Genomic DNA, 16,775 nt, shown 5'->3' with positions numbered 1-16,775 from the left:
CTAAAACACTATCCTTTTTCCAGTCGATGAAAGGTTTCTTTCCATGCCGGAGATGTAGTATCTGCCAGATTAATGCGTTTTAAAGGGCGTAAGTGTGAGACTTTCCAATCTACTGTAACTAACAAAATTTGACATTGAGTCAACTATAACTTGCACTACAAAATTTGTGGTTTACATAATCCAATGCCCATGCTCAAAACAATATATAGGCCGTACCAAAAGAGTTACATGTACGTTTAGCCAAACATGTAGGTAATATTAAACGGGGTTTTAAAAAAAAAAAAAAAACAGTTTATCTAGGCATTATGATAAATACCACGATCGACAGCTAAAAGGAACATCGTTTTTAGCCATTGACACCATTCGCCCACACTGGAGGGGTACAAACATGGTTAGATCTATCTCAAGACTTGAGACCAGATGGATTTTTAATATGAGAAGTTTTGTACCCTTTGGCCTCCAAATGTGGATTGGGATATAAATTGTTTAATTCCTAAATCTGTCCTCAACTCTTTATAATTTACTTTTTTCTTTTTATATATATTCTCTATATTTTTATGTATAATTACATTCTGGTACATCATGAGCTTATTAATATAATTTTAAATAACTTATATCATTGTAGTCATGTTTACATTAAGCTGACGGTGTCACTATTAAAATCCTAACGCTTCCCCTTCCTTAGTGTTCGATATCCACCTGCATTACTTTGGTTTTATATTTCGCCATTAGATGGCGACGTTATCTATTGTCTCTAACCCCCTATTCTTATTAGTAGCCAATAGTTAAGCTGGAGTCACTACCTCTTTGCTTATGACATTGCCCCGGTTGTCAGTAGTCAAAATGGCGCTGTAAGTATATATACACACACACTCGTAGTGATGACATCCATTCGGCAAATCCACATAAAACGTCCGTTTGTGACGAAACACGTAGGGTGGCATCACGCCAGCCTTCCGCGACGGTGGTGAAACGAACGCTTTGGGAATAGGGAGAAGCGAATAGAGACACCGCAGCTTTACATGTGATACAAAAACGATGTATCATAAGCGGTTGTAAGTGCAAACCTTTGTTTTAATAAACAAGATTGAATTGACATACTGCACTATGGAAGTTTCTATTTCTGAGTAACAATAGAAAGAATGGCTGGTCCGGAGGATTAAGTTTTGGGGCGGCTTCCAAATTCCCTGTGTTGGGAGAGACTGCTAGCAGCAGTCATGGCTTTTTGGTAAGCAAGCTAACTCACTTGGGTGTTGACCTGCATACACGCTGGTTTTGCATTAGGAAGATTGGTGTCACAGCTTTTGTTTCCTGCAATTCACCTCTTCTCCTTGCTTTAATTTTCCTTTTTTTTCCCCCCCTTTTTGGAATTTTTTTAATTAAATTCACAATTTATTTGTTACTGTATGCATCATTGTTTGAGTATTTTATAACTATGTCTTAATTGAAATTTTATTTCACAATTATTAGCCTGCACTTACTGTGTTATATATAGAATTTTATGACAAACTGAGAAAAAATGTTTTTTCTTCAAAAATTTTGGTCTTTTTTAGTTAGTATAGCAAAAAAATAAAAATCCAGCAGTGATCAAATACCACCAAATTTATGTAAAGAAAATGATAAAAATTTAGTTTGGGTACATGCTGCATCTGCCCCCCTGGCACCTCTACACTGAGAACCGAGCAGTCTAACACCACCGGTCACTCCGTTTTCAGAGCTAGGTGAGCAGAGAGCTGTAGACTATCAGCCGTGGCTCTTCTCCCCCTTCGCTGATTGGAGCACTGGGCTGTGTGGGGGGGGGGGGGGGGGGCAACCGAGCCGGAGTCTCAGGCTCTCAGCAGTTTTGCGAAAGGGATGACGCGGTGCCTGGACTAACACTGGCGATGTCAGCAGAGAGCGGTCTTCAGTCCTTGTAACCTGAGATTGTCCATGCTTTTCCAATTTTTGTTCTCAAATCCTCAGACAATCCTTTGCTGCTTGCTCTTCTCCATGCGACACACAACAAAGGTTGAGTTAATTTTTCTCCATTTTAACTGCCGGTTGGCTTTTTGTTGCCAGGGGTGCCAATATCAGCGATAGAGATAGACATATATACATACACACATGCTTACCAGTTTTTACCTTGAACAAAAAAGTAGCCTCCATAGTAGAATTTAAACTAATCTTGCCATTTTCTAATGGCTAATAGGCTTCATAGTAAGGTTGAAAAAAAGACACATCCATCCAGTTCAACCTTGAAAACAATAAAATAAAAAATATTGTACAATCCAATTTTATACCCACAGTTGATCCAGAGGAAGGCAAAAAACCCCAGCAGAGCATGCTCCAATTTGCTACAGCAGGGGAAAAAAATCCCTTCCTGATCCCCCAAGAGGCATTCAGATTTTCCCTGGATCAACTTTACCTATAAAATGTTAGTACCCAGTTATATTATGTACATTTAGGAAAGTATCCAGGCCTATCTTAAAGCAATCTACTGAGCTGGCCAGAATCACCTCGGGCGGGAGTCTATGCCACATTTTCACAGCTCTTACTGTGAAGAAACCTTTCCGTATTTGGAGATGAAATCTCTTTTCCTCTAGACGTAAAGAGTGCCCCCGTGTCCTCTGGGTTGACGGTAAAGAGAATAACTCAACACCAAGTTCACTATATGGACCCCTTATATATTTGAACATGTGTATCATATCCCCCCCCCCCCCCTTATTCTCCTCTTCAAGAGTGAATACACTCAGTTCCTCTAATATTTCCTCATAGCTGAGCTCCTCCACGCCTCTTATCAGTTTGGGTGCCCTTCTCTGCACCTTTCTCCAGTTCCCCGATATCCTTTTTGAGAACTGGTGCCCAAAACTGGACTGCATATTCCAGATGAGGGTTTACTAATGATTTGAACAGGGGCAAAATTATATATCTCTCTCTCTGGAGTCCATACCTCTCTTAATACAAGAACGGACTTTGCTCGCTTTGGAAACCGAAGCTTGGCATTGCATGCTATTATTGAGCTTATGATCTACCAAAACCCCCAGATCCTTCTCCGCCACGGATTCCCCCAGTTGTACTCCCCCTAGTATGTATGAAGCATGCATATTCTTAACCCCCAAGTGCATAACTTTACATTTCTCAACATTAAACCTCATCTGCCACATAGTCGCCCAATTAGACAGTGCATTGAGGTTGGCTTGTAAATTGGAGACATCCTGTAAGGACATTATTCCACTGCATAGTTTGGTGTCATCTGCAAAGACAGAAATTTTACTTTTGATCCCAGACCCAATATCATTTATAAAAGGTATTAAAAAGTAAGGGTCTCAACACTGAACCTTGGGGTACACCACTGATAACCTTAGACCATTCAGAGTAAGAATCATTAACCACTACTCTCTGAAGTCTGTCTTTTAGCCAGTTTTCTATCCATTTACAAACTGATATTTCCTAGCCTGCAGACTTTACCTTACACATGAGCCGCGTGTGGGGAACTGTGTAACGCTTTTGCAAAATCCAAGTATACCACGTCCACAGTCCAAGGTTTTACTTACCTCTTCATAAAAATAAATCACGTTTGTCTGGCAACTTCTGTCTTTCATGAATCCATACTGTTTGTTGCTTAAAATGTTTTTTTCCCCAGCAAGAACTCGTCTATGTGGTCTTTTAATAAATGCTCCAGTATCTTCCCGACTATAGACGTTAAGTTAACAGCTCTATAGTTACTTGGTAAAGACTTTGATCCCTTTTTAAATACAGGCACCACGTTCGCCCTGCGCCAATCCAATGGTACTATTCCCGTCATTGAGTCCCCAAAAATTAGATACAATGGCTTTGAAATTAGAGCTCAGTTCTTTTAGGATCCGTGGGTGGATGCCATCAGGTCCAGGTGCTTTATCCACCTTTATTGTCTAAATATTTCTGGACCATATAACTTTTCAGCCATTGTGGATCATTCTGGGCTGTGTCCCTACCACCCCCATTATGGACATGAGCTCCCCCATGCTCTTTTGTATACACATAGCTGAAGAAAGTATTTAATAAATTAGCCTTCTCTTTGTCCCCAGTCACCCATTCTAGATTATTTTGTAAAGGGCCTACATGCTCAGACCTGACCTTTTTACTATTAATATATAAGAAGAATTTTTGGGGGTTGTCCTATCTTTTGCAATCTGTCGTTCGTTTTGAATTTTTGCATCCTTGATTTCCTTTTTACATATTGTTAAATTCTTTGCAACATTTAAACGACACTAGTGTTCCTTCAATCGTTTTCAAACACAGTAAGGTGATGGAAACTTTTTCTGCAACAAAAATCTAAATGTGGTTTTCATTTGGGAATAAGCGAACACATTGTAAACCACATCTTCACAAAAAAAAAAAAAAAAATTAAAAAAAAAAAAAAAAAAAAAAACCTATTTAAAGCGGTTCTTGACTCGGGGCAAAAAAAAAAAAAAAAAGTCAGCTACAAATCCTGAAGCTAATAACGGGACATTGTCCAGTGATTCAGCACCATCCTCATCCTGGCTAGTTCTTCACTAGCCATCGGTTGCAAGGGGCCAGCATCTTAACTGTGGGCAGTCTCTGTGCGGCTCCACAGCCAAATGCCCACTACACAGTGCCTTGTGAATGGTCCTGCAGTATTCTGGGACCTGCGACATGTACCAGAAGACTACGAGGAGGTCCAAATGGAAGAGCGAGTGGGTAACCTGGCAAAAATGGGTACCCACTTCACCTGAAAAAGTCTCTGCCTATGTGGAGTGGAGTGGAGTGCGCTTTTTATCCAATCAGCTGTCTTGGCTACATGCCCAGACTTCCAGGGCTGAACAGGAAGAGAAAATCTAACACAATCTGAACTTTCTAAAGAACACAGGAAGCTGAAGACAGCAGATTTACATGTAAAACGTATGTAGCAGGGAGATTTCTTTCATCTCTGTGTATCATCTGAGGCTATTCACTTCACTGGGTATATGTGTGGGTTTACAGCAACTTTGAAGTGAAGCTATACTCACCTTTAGCAATGTGTTGTTCCGAAGCTGCCTACCTGGCCAGCTTTTGGGTCACGATCACTGACTGCTGTCATTGGCCTGGGTTGGGGGGGGGGCCATCACTCCTACGCATGCGCGGGAGTTTAGTCACATTCAGCATTGCCAAATTAGTACAGTGAGCAGCGCACTGTACAAGCAGGTAAGTAACTTTAATACAGAACAAAGCATGTCTTTTACATTAAAATTCCTGCCTGTTCGCCCATTTTACACTAAAGGTTAACTTTAAAATGAAAATGAATTGTCCTCACTTCCTGTGAAATGCATTGAAAGCAAAAACTATATTTTTTTCTTCTCTAAAATACTAAATCTCCCCACTCCCATATTTAGTTGAACAAAGGCAGGTCTGTTAGTAGTCCAGCCTGGGTGACAACTATGGCATAGATGCAGTGGAGGTATCAGGTAAAGGTGGTAGGTTAATCACAGGGTACCAAGTAAAAAAGATTAAAAAAAAATTAAAAAAAAAAAAAAAAAAAAAAAAACGACACTATGTGAACTAGGTGCAAGTATCCACAGCTCTTTGTGCAAGTTTTGATTTACAACCACTATTCCTCTCCACACATGTAGATTGTTATTTTTCCTCTGTTTTTCTAGGACAGGAAGTAGAGGAAAGTTTACCAATTGGCACAAAGACAGCGACAAATAAAACCGTCAGGGGTTTTTTTTATCATTCCCTGTGATATCCAAAGCTTGGTTATAGATATACTTTACGCCTGTAAAAAAAAAAAAAAAAAAAAGTGTATTCTGGTAGTTATTATAGGCAGTTATCTTAGAGCAGGAAGATCAATGGACCAAGAGCGATCACCAGAGCCCTCGTACAGTGCTTCGAAAAAGTAGTTATACCAGGGTGGATATAAATCAAAATTATTTTTTTTTTTTTAATCAAATAAATATGGATTTTTTAAAAAAAAGTTTGACTTTTATCATAATTATTTTAATAAAACACTGAGTAAAAATCTAAAGAAAGTTTTCTATTTAAGAAACAATTTAGTTTATTCAGCATGAAATGGAGCTTAGTTATGCAGCATGGGGCTGTATATTCTGCAATATTTACATTTTTGTTAAATGCATTCAATGAATCCAAGCTCTGCAAGTTGAGATAACATGCACTGCATTGATGCAGTCACACAATTTCACCATGAGATACAACAAAGTTCAGGAATATTCCTTTATCCCATTGTTTTTCAAATCTATGTACACTACAAACTGTATGACTGAATCGGTTCTGATATTGCCGTTTTACTAACCTGACAGCTTATTCTGAATAGGAAACCTTAAATTTTGTTTGCAAATATTAAAGATTCTAACTACCAGCAAGAATTAGTCCATACATCTGAAGAGCTCCTGTCATTTCAGATCCATCATGGCAGCGCCTGTTAGCGGGAATCCACTCAGCTGCTGCCGCCACGTCCCTCACCTTGTTGTGTCACTGTCGCATCACCAGCCGTCCCATTAAAGTTCATGGAACTGTCGGTGAGTCAACAGTGGGTCAGAGAAGGCGCCGCTGTAGGAATGAGATGACAGTTGCTCTTTAAAATAAATAAATTAGGATTTAAAAATTTACTAAAATTTAAAATTCCACCCCGATTCATACGCCTTGACATTTTCCATTTTGTCATGTTACAACCAAAAACATAAATGTATTAGAGTTAACCAACAAAGTGGCAAATAATTGTGAAGTGGAAGGAAAATGATAAATGGTTTTACAGATAAATATCTGATCCATCCTAGATTGGGGGAATCTAGGATGGAAAAGGACCTGGGGGTCCTAGTAGATGATAGGCTCAGCAATGGCAAGCAATGCCAAGCTGCTGCAAAGCAAACAGAATTTTGGCATGCATTAAAAAGAGGATTAACTCCAGAGATAAAGCAATAATTCTCCCCCTCTACAAGACCCTGGTCAGGCCACACCTGGAGTATGCTGTCCAGTCATAGCACATCCTTCCTGAGGACAGGTGCCCAGAACTGGAGAGTCTCCAGACAAAGGCAACAAAACTAATAAAGACTGGAGGATATTAGGTATAAAAATAGGTTACGAGCACTTTACTTGTTCTCCCTGGAAAAAGACGCTTGAGAGGGGATATTATTTGATTTCAATGTACAAATACTGTACTTGTGACCCCACAAACGGGATAAAACTTATCCACGAAAGGGAATTTAATAGGACACCCGACCATTCACTAAAACTAGAAGAAAAGCAGTTTAACCTTAAACTGCGTAGAAGGTTCTTTAACCACTTGAGGTCCGGGCCATAGCCGAATGACGGCTACAGCGTGGACCTCAATCTCCGGGAGGACGTCATATGACGTCCTCCCCTATGCACGCGCCCCGCGCGCACCCTGCAGGGCGCGCGGTGTGCGCGCTGTGATCACCGAGTCACGGAGACTCGGATGATCACAGATCCGAGTAAGGGGCCGGTCCCGGCCCCTTACCATGTGATCAACTGTCAGCCAATGACAGCTGGTCACATGATGTAAACAAAAGCTCGGTGATCGGTTTCGTTTTCTCCTCACGCTGACAGCGTGAGGAGGAAAAAAAAGCCGATCACCGGCTTATGTCAAAGGGACATCGGTCCCGAAGAGGAAGGAGGCACAAATTCCTCATCTGTGCCTCCAAGTGCCATCTGCCAGTGCCCACAAGTGCCACCTATCAATGCCAAGTGCCACCTATCAATGCCCACAAGTGCCACCTATCAATGCCCACAAGTGCCACCTATTAGTGCCACCTAGCAGTGCTGCCATCAATCAGTGCCCAACACTGCCACCCATCAGTGCCCATCAGTGCCGCCTCATTCACCTACATCAACGAAGGAGAAAAAATTAACTGTTTGCAAAAATTAATGACAAAATATAAAAAAAAATATAATTTTTTTTTTTAAATTCTGTCTTTTTCAATTTTTTTTAACAAAAAATAAAAACCGTAGAGGTGATCAAATACCATCAAAAGAAAGCTCTATTTGTGGGGAAAAAAAAATGATAAAAATTTCATTTGGGTACCGTGTTGCATGACCGCGCAATTGTCATTCAAAGTGCGACAGCGCTGAAAGCTGAAAATTGGTCTGGACAGGAGGGAGGTTTAAGTGCCCAGTAAGCAAGTGGTTAAAGTGGATGTAAACCCAATATTTTTTTTTTTTATGTCATGTCATAATGTAGAGTATAAGAATTCCTATCATTTGAGCCCAGTCTTGCCACAAATAGTTAATCCAGCTTTAAGCAATCCTCTTATTGTTCAGTAAGATAAAACTTGACAGAGAAAAACTGTCAAATCCTCCCCCTTGCTGTGAGTGACAGGTGATTTACATATCTTGTGCACTAGCCTAAGACATGCATTATTTTTTAATTCCCACCCCCACTCCTTTCTTCAGGAGCTCTGCAAGGTTTGGCTGTTCCACACCTCAGCATGATTTGGCATGCTGAAGTCATGTGGTTACTTTCCTGTCTTTTCACTGGATGTTAGAGATCATAGCAGAAGTTCAGCGTAAGAAATACACAGGAGAAAATGCATATTGACAAGGGGAGTGTAGAGGTGGGCGGGGAGTCTACTGACATCACGACTCCACCCACCGAGCTCCAAACAGACCCACCCACAGAATATGCAGTTTTTCAGGTCTAATAACAGACAGAGGGGAGACATTTGACAGGTAAAGATACATGCAGGAGGCATGTATATCCTTATAGATAACCCCTATGGCAGTAGTTTATAAAGGATGACATTGGGTTTACATCCACTTTAATGTAAGAGTTGTAAGGATGTGGAATTCTCTTCCACAGGCAGTGGTTTCAGCGGGGAGCATCGATAATTTCAAAAAACTATTAGATAAGCACCTGAATGACCACAACTTACAGGGATATACAATGTAATAGACAAAAATCACACACATAGGTTGGACTTGACGGACTTGTGTCTTTTCAACCTCGCCTACTATGCAACTATGAAAAAAGTGTGGTGAGCAATTTTATTCAGCCCCCCTTGATCAATACATTGTAGAATAACCATTCGCTGCAATTACAGCCGCAAGTCTTTTTGGAAATGTCTACCAGCTTTGCTCATGTAGAGAAATGTTTGCCCATTCTTCTTTGCAAAAACAGCTCAAGCTCTGTCAGATTGGATGAAGAGCATCTGTGAACAGCGATTTTTGAAGTCTTGCCACAGATTCTGATTTGGATTTAGGTCTGGACTTAAAAACCTTCTTCCAAATATATGCCGTGCCCTCCACATGGCGTCTCGCAAAGGGGGACTTCTTATGGCTTTCAACAATGGCTTTCTTCCATAGGCCAGATTTGTGTAGAGCACGACTAATAGTTGTCCTGTGGACAGATTCCCCCACCTGACTGTGGATCTCTGCAGCTCCTCCAGAGTTACCATGAGCCTCTTGGCTGCTTTTCTGATTAATGCTCTCCTTGCCCAGCCTGGCCGTTTAGGTGAATAGCCATGTCTTGGTAGGTTTGCAGTTGTGCCATACTCTTTCCATTTTCGGATGGTGGATTGAACACTGCTATTATATTATGCCATGATATTATTTTATAACCCAACTCTGCTTTATTCTCCTCCACAACTTTATCCCTGACCTGTCTGGTGTGTTTGCTCACTGAGGTTCTCTAACAAACCTCAGAGGGCTTCACAGAACAGCTGTATTTATACAGAGATTCAAATTACACACAGGTGGACCATTTACTAATTAGGTGACTTCTGAAGGCAGTTGGTTCCACTAGATTTTAGTTAGGGGTATCAGAGTAAAGGGGGCTGAATACAAATGCATGCCACACTTTTCAGATATTTGTAAAAAAAAATTTGAAAACCATTTATCATTTTTCTTCCACTTCGCTATTATGTGCCACTTTGTGTTGGTCTATCACATAAAATAGATTTATGATTTTGATTGTAACATGACAAAATGTGGAAAATTTCAAGGGGTATGAATACTTTTTTCAAGGCACTGTAGTTCATTAGGAACTACAAGCAGTCAGCTGCAATGGCTGATGGTACTTGTAAACATTAATTCACATGAAACTGATTAAATGATGTGCCCATAGCCTTTAAAAAGGAGACTCTTAAGCCTTGTACACAGTACAATTGTTGGCCAACCGAGCATCTGATTTTTGTCAAAAGTGTGCGTGCCAGTATCTTGTCTTGTATACTAACATTACACAATTGTCGTGCAACAAACATGAACATAGTGACATGAGGAATTTCAGCTCTTGAGCGCCGCTCTTTGGGCCCCTTCTGCTAATTTTGTGTTTGGCAAGCATTGATTCCAAGCATGCGCATTTGTACTTTTGACTTTTCTGTCACGGATTTGTGTACTGACCATATGATGAGACGTCAAGCAGTTGTCTGCTGAAAATTTACTAGCCTGTCATCCAACATCTGTTGGCCGAAAATTGGACAATTTTCAAAAGGAGCCTACTAACGGTAAGATTTTAGGACAACAGTCTGTCAACAGACAATCCCATGCCAACAATCGTACCGTGTTCACAAGGCTTTAGGGCCTGTACACACGATACGAGAATCGGATGGAAAAATTTGTACAACGAGCTGTCTGCCGTATTTTGGAACGTTAGTACGGTGCTGTCGACAGCCGATTTCACTTTTTCGTCAGACAAAAGCTGGATGTGCAGACTATAAAGTTTGCCGGCTGTGAAAGCAATGTCCAATTTTCGTTTCATTAGTGAGGTTTTCGTACGAAAAAAAAAAAAAAAAAAAAAAAATCGTAAGAGCAAGACTATGCATGCTCAGAAACGAAAGACTACATACAAAAACTATTCAACACATTACGTCACTTCTGACGTGGTATTCTGTTGTACGAAAATGTTCGTATTGTGAGTAATCTCTTTACTTTCGACATGAGACTAGCATGCCACAAAAAAAAAAAAAAAAAAAACACAAAATAAAACAAAAAAAAAAACAAAAAAAACACATTTGGTTGTCCAAAAATCTAAGCGTGTGTACAAGGCTTTACACTACAAGTGACAGGGCAAAATGCCTCAAAAACCCACTGATATTCACCTTACCTCCATTCCCCCACTGCTACTTCCTCCATTAGAGCTGGTGCTAAAATTCCCAGTGTCAGCTGATGTAGGATGCTAGGGGGAGTGGTGACATCACTTCCTCCACAATGGAATCAGTGCTCAGACCTAGCACTGTCACATGGGAGCAGGTCATATGCGCCTCCATACCCAGAAATATTAGTGCCAGAAAAGTTCTGACAAAAAGAATATCAGTGGGTTAGGCAAGACCTTTGCAAAAGGTCGTTTAAGATTTGCACAGCCCTGCTATAAAAGCAGTTACATTGGGGACCCCATTTTCTGATGCATAAAAAAAAAAAAAAAAATAATATGTTGATGGTGAACACCCTACACGATCCCTCAGCCCTCACTGTACATCTGTGGGTGACCAGCTGTCACTGCCCACGCAGAAATTATAGCAGTCCAGGGATTCGAAAACCCCTTCTTCCCGCAGGGCTTCCAGGATGGATTATAGCAATTCTCTGTGCCAGCACTGACAAATCAGAATCGCTCTGGTTCTCCCTGGAAGCCCTGCAAAAAGGGGGAAAACCAGCAGGTATTTTAAATCCCTGGACTGCTATATCAGCTGCGTGGGCACCGACCATCCATAACACATGAAGGTTCACCTTTCTGCCGGTGAATGGACAGTAGGTAGACTGATGTGGTCATCATCCTGCTCTTACGATACAATATTTTGTCAGTATATGTGCAATCTGCAGATCCTGGCTGACTAACTACATTAATGTGTTCTTATAATGGTCTGGAGTTTAGCATTTAAAGCATATATTTAGGGTCAAAATATAAAATCATATTCATTTTCATATTGAATGTCAATGATATTTAACCTACTCCTATCTGAACGAACTTTAAGTCTGTAAACTTGCTTGTGTTTCAGAATGGTTTCTGTGAAACTATGTTCAATGTTTTGTGCTGCTATGAAACTTTATCAATGTGTTAACTGATCAGAGAATTTTTTAAAATAGACAGAATGATAACTTACCGGTCTGAAAAGCAGATGTTCCATTTTTGGGTGGAACTCTGCTTTAAGGGGAGCAGTTAAAATGTGCATCAAATGTGCATTTTCCTACCCCCTAACCACAAGTGTAAACAAGGCCTGACTGCATCTGATTGAATTCAGGTACTGTTCAACCATTTTCTACCCAGCTCCTTCAACAAAAGGTTGATGGAAACAAAAGGACTTGTTGATCAGAGTATTGCTGACAGGGCTACCACTGTAATGCATTTCCACTCACCGGTAACTGATTGGCCTGTCTGAAAATGTATCCATTTAAAAGCCAAGTTTTTTTTTTTCTGCAAAAAAGCAAAGTGGCATGGGTGCAATGTCAGTCTCCTGCAGACAGTCAGCAGTCTGCCTGTACCTCCCATACAGGCAGACAGTTGCTGAAGTGCAGGAAGGAAAACTAACTACAAGGGTGCACATCCTCCTTGCAGTTCATTGAGAACTACAAGCAGTCTGCCACTGTGGAAGATGAGACTTGCAGTTCAGTCAGTGTTCTGTGTGAATGAATGACGCAGCTGTGTGGGTGGAGCTTCACACAGTCACGCCATTTTTAAATTGTGACAGCGGGAGTGGGGAGAAGTGCACAGCAACATGTTATACCCTAAATATGGGTGTAAGGAGGTTACTAAAGGTGAATGTAGCCTTTAAACATATGCAACCCTACCAACACAAAAAACTTTGTCCGTCTTCTGCAGTGAAAAACTGAAGGCATTTAAAACACCATCTTTGTACAGGCAAGGCACCTACACATGTAACATTGTGCTACACAATTAAGTACATTAAAGAAAATAGAGTGTGCATGAAAGTAAAAGCATTATATAGTATAAGAGTAATTTCTAACTTCAATTATTCAAAGTAAAAAAAAAAAAAAAAAAAAAAAAAAAAAAAAAAAAAAAAAAAAAAAAAAAGAAAAAAAAGCAGCAAATGATTAGTTCTCATTGAAGATGCAGATAAACAGAGTTGGCAGACTATCTACAGATACTGGTGTTTACAGTTGCAGGATCATGTAGTAGGAACTTTAGGCCCCTTGCCCTTCCAATCACAGCATTGTAGTACGCCTGGGAGGTACAGGTCCAGTCCCACTGCAAGCAGATTGTCATACCCTATGGCATGCTGAAATACGCTGTGGCTAAATGCTGTACCATATGCTACTGACATTTAGGGCCCTATGCATTCAGGGACAAATGCCCCTCATGTAGAGCATATAGGGCCCTAAATGGCAATACCTCTTGGTAAAACGTTTGGCACAATCAAGCCACAGCGTATTTCCGCCTGCCATAAACTTTGCCAGGTTGTGGACAGTGGGCCTGAATGCTGCACCCATGTTGCCCAGGCACAGTAAAATTATGGGATTGGATGCACAGGTGCTAAACGACTCAATGTGCAAGGGGCCTAACTGGGAGGCAGCAACTAGCATAATTCATAACAAAAATGTATAGAGCGCAATGCACAAGATCAGATAAGCAGCTAAAGCTGGCCAGGTGTGGGCAATATAGTCTACAAATAAAAGCCTACCTGAAAAAAGGTCAGCCTCATAAGAGAATATGTTCTTCCACTGGCACCAATTCATCAGAATAAAAAGTTAAAGCAGTATTAGCCCTCATGCACACAGGCTGTTAAAATAACGTTATGAAAACGCCAGTATCTTTGCAGTGATTTTTTTTAACTTTTTTCAGCGTTTTTTTTTTTTTTTTCCAATGGATCAAAGACGATAAAAAACGTTGGTGAATGACGTTTTTGAGCGTTTTTCAGCGTTAGAGCGTTTTTACAGCTGAAAAACGTCTCTCAGAACCCACTGGTCCTGGGTTTTTTTTTACAGCTTAAAAACGCCTATGCCACTTGCAGCTCAAAAACGCCTAGGTGGGCATGAAGCCATAGACTAACATAGACAGGCCTTTTTAAGCTGCAAAAAAAGCAGCTGTAAAAACGTCCGTGTGCATGAGGACTAAAACTCAAAAAAAACAAACAAACCTTTGTTAAATTGCAGCTTTACCAGTTCTCAGGTGTGATGGCTGCATCTTTTTTTTTTTTTTAGGCTCCTTTTTCCTCTTGTGATCTGCCAAGTAAAGCCGGCCATAGACGCATCTCAGCTGGTTCAGCAGGGACCAGCTGAGATTCAAGCTACATATGGGAAAGCTGATTATACCCAAGTTGATCCATCGAACGACTTGGGTACAACCAACATGTCAGCCTTCTCATGCAATTATTGCCAGCGGTTATAGCCACTAGCAATAATCACTTCTCCGCCAGGAGAAGGCAATAGCTCCGTAGGAGGGTCAATCCCCACCCCCATCAACACTGTGTGATGGGAAATCAAGCGATTTTCTTTCCCAAGGTTGCAGGATAGAAAATCACTATGGCCGGCTTAAGTCTGTTTTAATAAAACAAGTTGTCCTGCAGATATAACAGTTAGAGGGTTGAGACAATCCATTTAACACTGACAGGGGTGCTTACAATGATCAGTGTTTATTCATGTAAAACCTTTATCAAAAAAAAAAAAAAACTGTTTGCTGTAACTGCTTATGAAGTATTAGCTGAAGTTTCGCAGCCCACCGCTGCAAAAACTAAAAGCAAGCAGCTATACATACTGCAGCTGCCTTTTAATAATAGGATACTTACCTGTCCTGGAATCCAGCGATGTCGGCACTGCAAGCTGATGTTTCCATCAGCTGTCAGGTAACGGGCAGTGTAGCGCATGCGCGAGGCTCCTCTCCTCTCTCCTACTGGCCCGGGCGAAAGGGGGAGGAGCGTTGACATCAACAGCCGCGGCTCCCAGAAGTGGGAACAAGATACCGGTCAGACAGGTATCCCGCCGCGCCCCCCAAGAAAGGTGCCATATATGGCACTTTTGGGTGGAACTCAGCTTTAATCTGCTAGGGCAGCCACCCTCCCACCCCCAGACTGATGATGCAGCTGTTCAAATGGGTCTTTGTTGTTCCTTCATCCAAACTGGGGCACTATAATACAGGTGGGGTGTTACTGGCCAGATCACTGGGTGAAAACAGAGGAGTAAAGCCTAAGAAAACTAATGTAGTCACCACATCTAAGGTCCCTTTGAGACTCTGCCAGGCTCGCCTGTTCAGTGGGGAATCTATCCGCTAAATCTAGCTGAGCAGCTCCATGTCCCCTTATGCGGTGTGGACACAGCCTGCTTTCCTTTATGGAAAGTTGGATATAATCTGACCCCCTGTCCGTTTCCATCCAGTCCCCCATAAGTCTGTTTTTAGTGGACAGGATCGGATTGTCGATGTGTGTCCGTTGACATCCACCGCTCCGTAGAGTCAAAAATATGGTGCGATCAGGTCCGCCTAAAATCACTGACAGGCAGACTCAAATCGGTCCACCCGTGTGAAAGGGTCTGAGATCTACCTACGCAGGAGAAGAGTCTGCCTGGTCAGATACAAATTAAATGGACAGCATAGCTTTGTCATTACAGTTTGTGTAAATCTAAAAAGTAGAGTGTGTGTGTGTGTGTGTTGGACCCCCCCCCCCCCCGAGTGTACCCAGGGCATGTATAGGCCCTGATGACATCCATGCTGAGCCCTCAGCCCAGAACTCCTAATAGATAACTAGTCATGGGATGTAGGTCACACCGACGCCTGGAATGGATCCAGCTACTACAAAGCCCAGCACACCCTTCCAGAGCAGCCATAGAGGCCTGCGGTAGCCAGAAAGTGATGAGAAAGAGGAGTGCCGGCCTACCTTCCATCTCCATGTCCTCGGGTTCGCTGAGTTGCTGCTCCCCGGGCTTCTGTTGCTGTTGATGGTGGTTCATATCTCTGGGCTCGGCCTCCAAGGCCTCGGGGCTTCCCGTTCGCTGCGCCGATTTGTTTTGAGGGCCCGGCTGGGTTGTGGCGGAGAGCGGCCTTGGCGGGGCCTGCGCAGCGGCTGCAGCCTGGGCCTTTCCCGCGGGCGGCTGCAGATGGGCCGGGGGAAGGGCAGAGGGAGCCGGCGGCAGAGAGACGCGAACGTATTTGCTCGCTATTCGCCCAATTTCGGCGCAGGGGGTCTGTCTCCCCGGGGGGCTTCTCAGCAGCAGCCGCCGGCGGAGGAGAAGAAAAACTTCAGGACACTCAACCGACAACCGCCGCTAGCCGGAGCCGAGCGGGCGAAGAAAAGCGTGTTCGGGCCTTGCAGCTCCGGGCCGCGGGGAGCTCGTGTGCTGCTCTCTGCTTCCCTCCCCCTGCTCATTGGTCGGATAAGAACACAGCCGGTGCAGCGGGAGCTTTGCGGCCTGACTCTACTCTCACCGGCCCCGCGCCTTTTCTACTCACAACGCCTCATAGACCCCGCCAGGGACCCCGCCTATTCCCAGCAAGAGAACGCAACACACACCGCACAGCTCACTAACCACAATACTAGCGCCCTTTCCTTCCCTGTCTATACTGGCTGCCTGCACAGCCTCTGTGTGGAGACGCTAGGCTCTCAAAATGGCGGCTCAGTGAAATGTCACATCCGCATGGGGCAGCGTGATAGAGGGGGGAGGAGGGAAGAAGAGAGGGAGGGAGAGATAATCAAAGCGTGGGACCGCCACGGCCCTCTACAACAATCTGTTCATGAAAAATTGTGTTGGGTGCGACGTGTGCACGTTTATAGAGAGCTACTAACATGGCTTTCTCCTCAGCTTTCTCACCCTGAATGGCTGAGGGATCAGATCACTTAAAGGCTGAGTTCACCTTGTACATAAACTCACCCGTGCAGACCAGGGGCCCCAATTGTCTAACGTAC

At 42.6% G+C, this 16,775-nt stretch overlaps 1 protein-coding gene across 3 annotated transcripts in view; it reads right to left on the bottom strand.

Moving 5' to 3' along the window:
• Positions 1-16,514, bottom strand: part of USP7 (ubiquitin specific peptidase 7) — a 636,127-nt gene extending 619,613 nt beyond the window's left edge. For all 3 annotated transcript variants that reach the window (XM_073632969.1, XM_073632970.1, XM_073632971.1), the window contains exon 1: positions 15,750-16,514. In XM_073632969.1, the coding sequence (XP_073489070.1) occupies positions 15,750-15,822 (73 nt within the window). In that variant the 5' untranslated portion in view covers positions 15,823-16,514. The remainder of the gene's footprint in view (positions 1-15,749) is intronic.
• Between the last annotated feature and the right edge of the window lie 261 nt (positions 16,515-16,775).

Source organism: Aquarana catesbeiana, linkage group LG06 (assembly GCF_042186555.1).
Source record: "Aquarana catesbeiana isolate 2022-GZ linkage group LG06, ASM4218655v1, whole genome shotgun sequence".
Lineage (NCBI taxonomy): Eukaryota > Metazoa > Chordata > Amphibia > Anura > Ranidae > Aquarana > Aquarana catesbeiana.
This window is presented reverse-complemented; position numbering and strand designations above follow the sequence as displayed.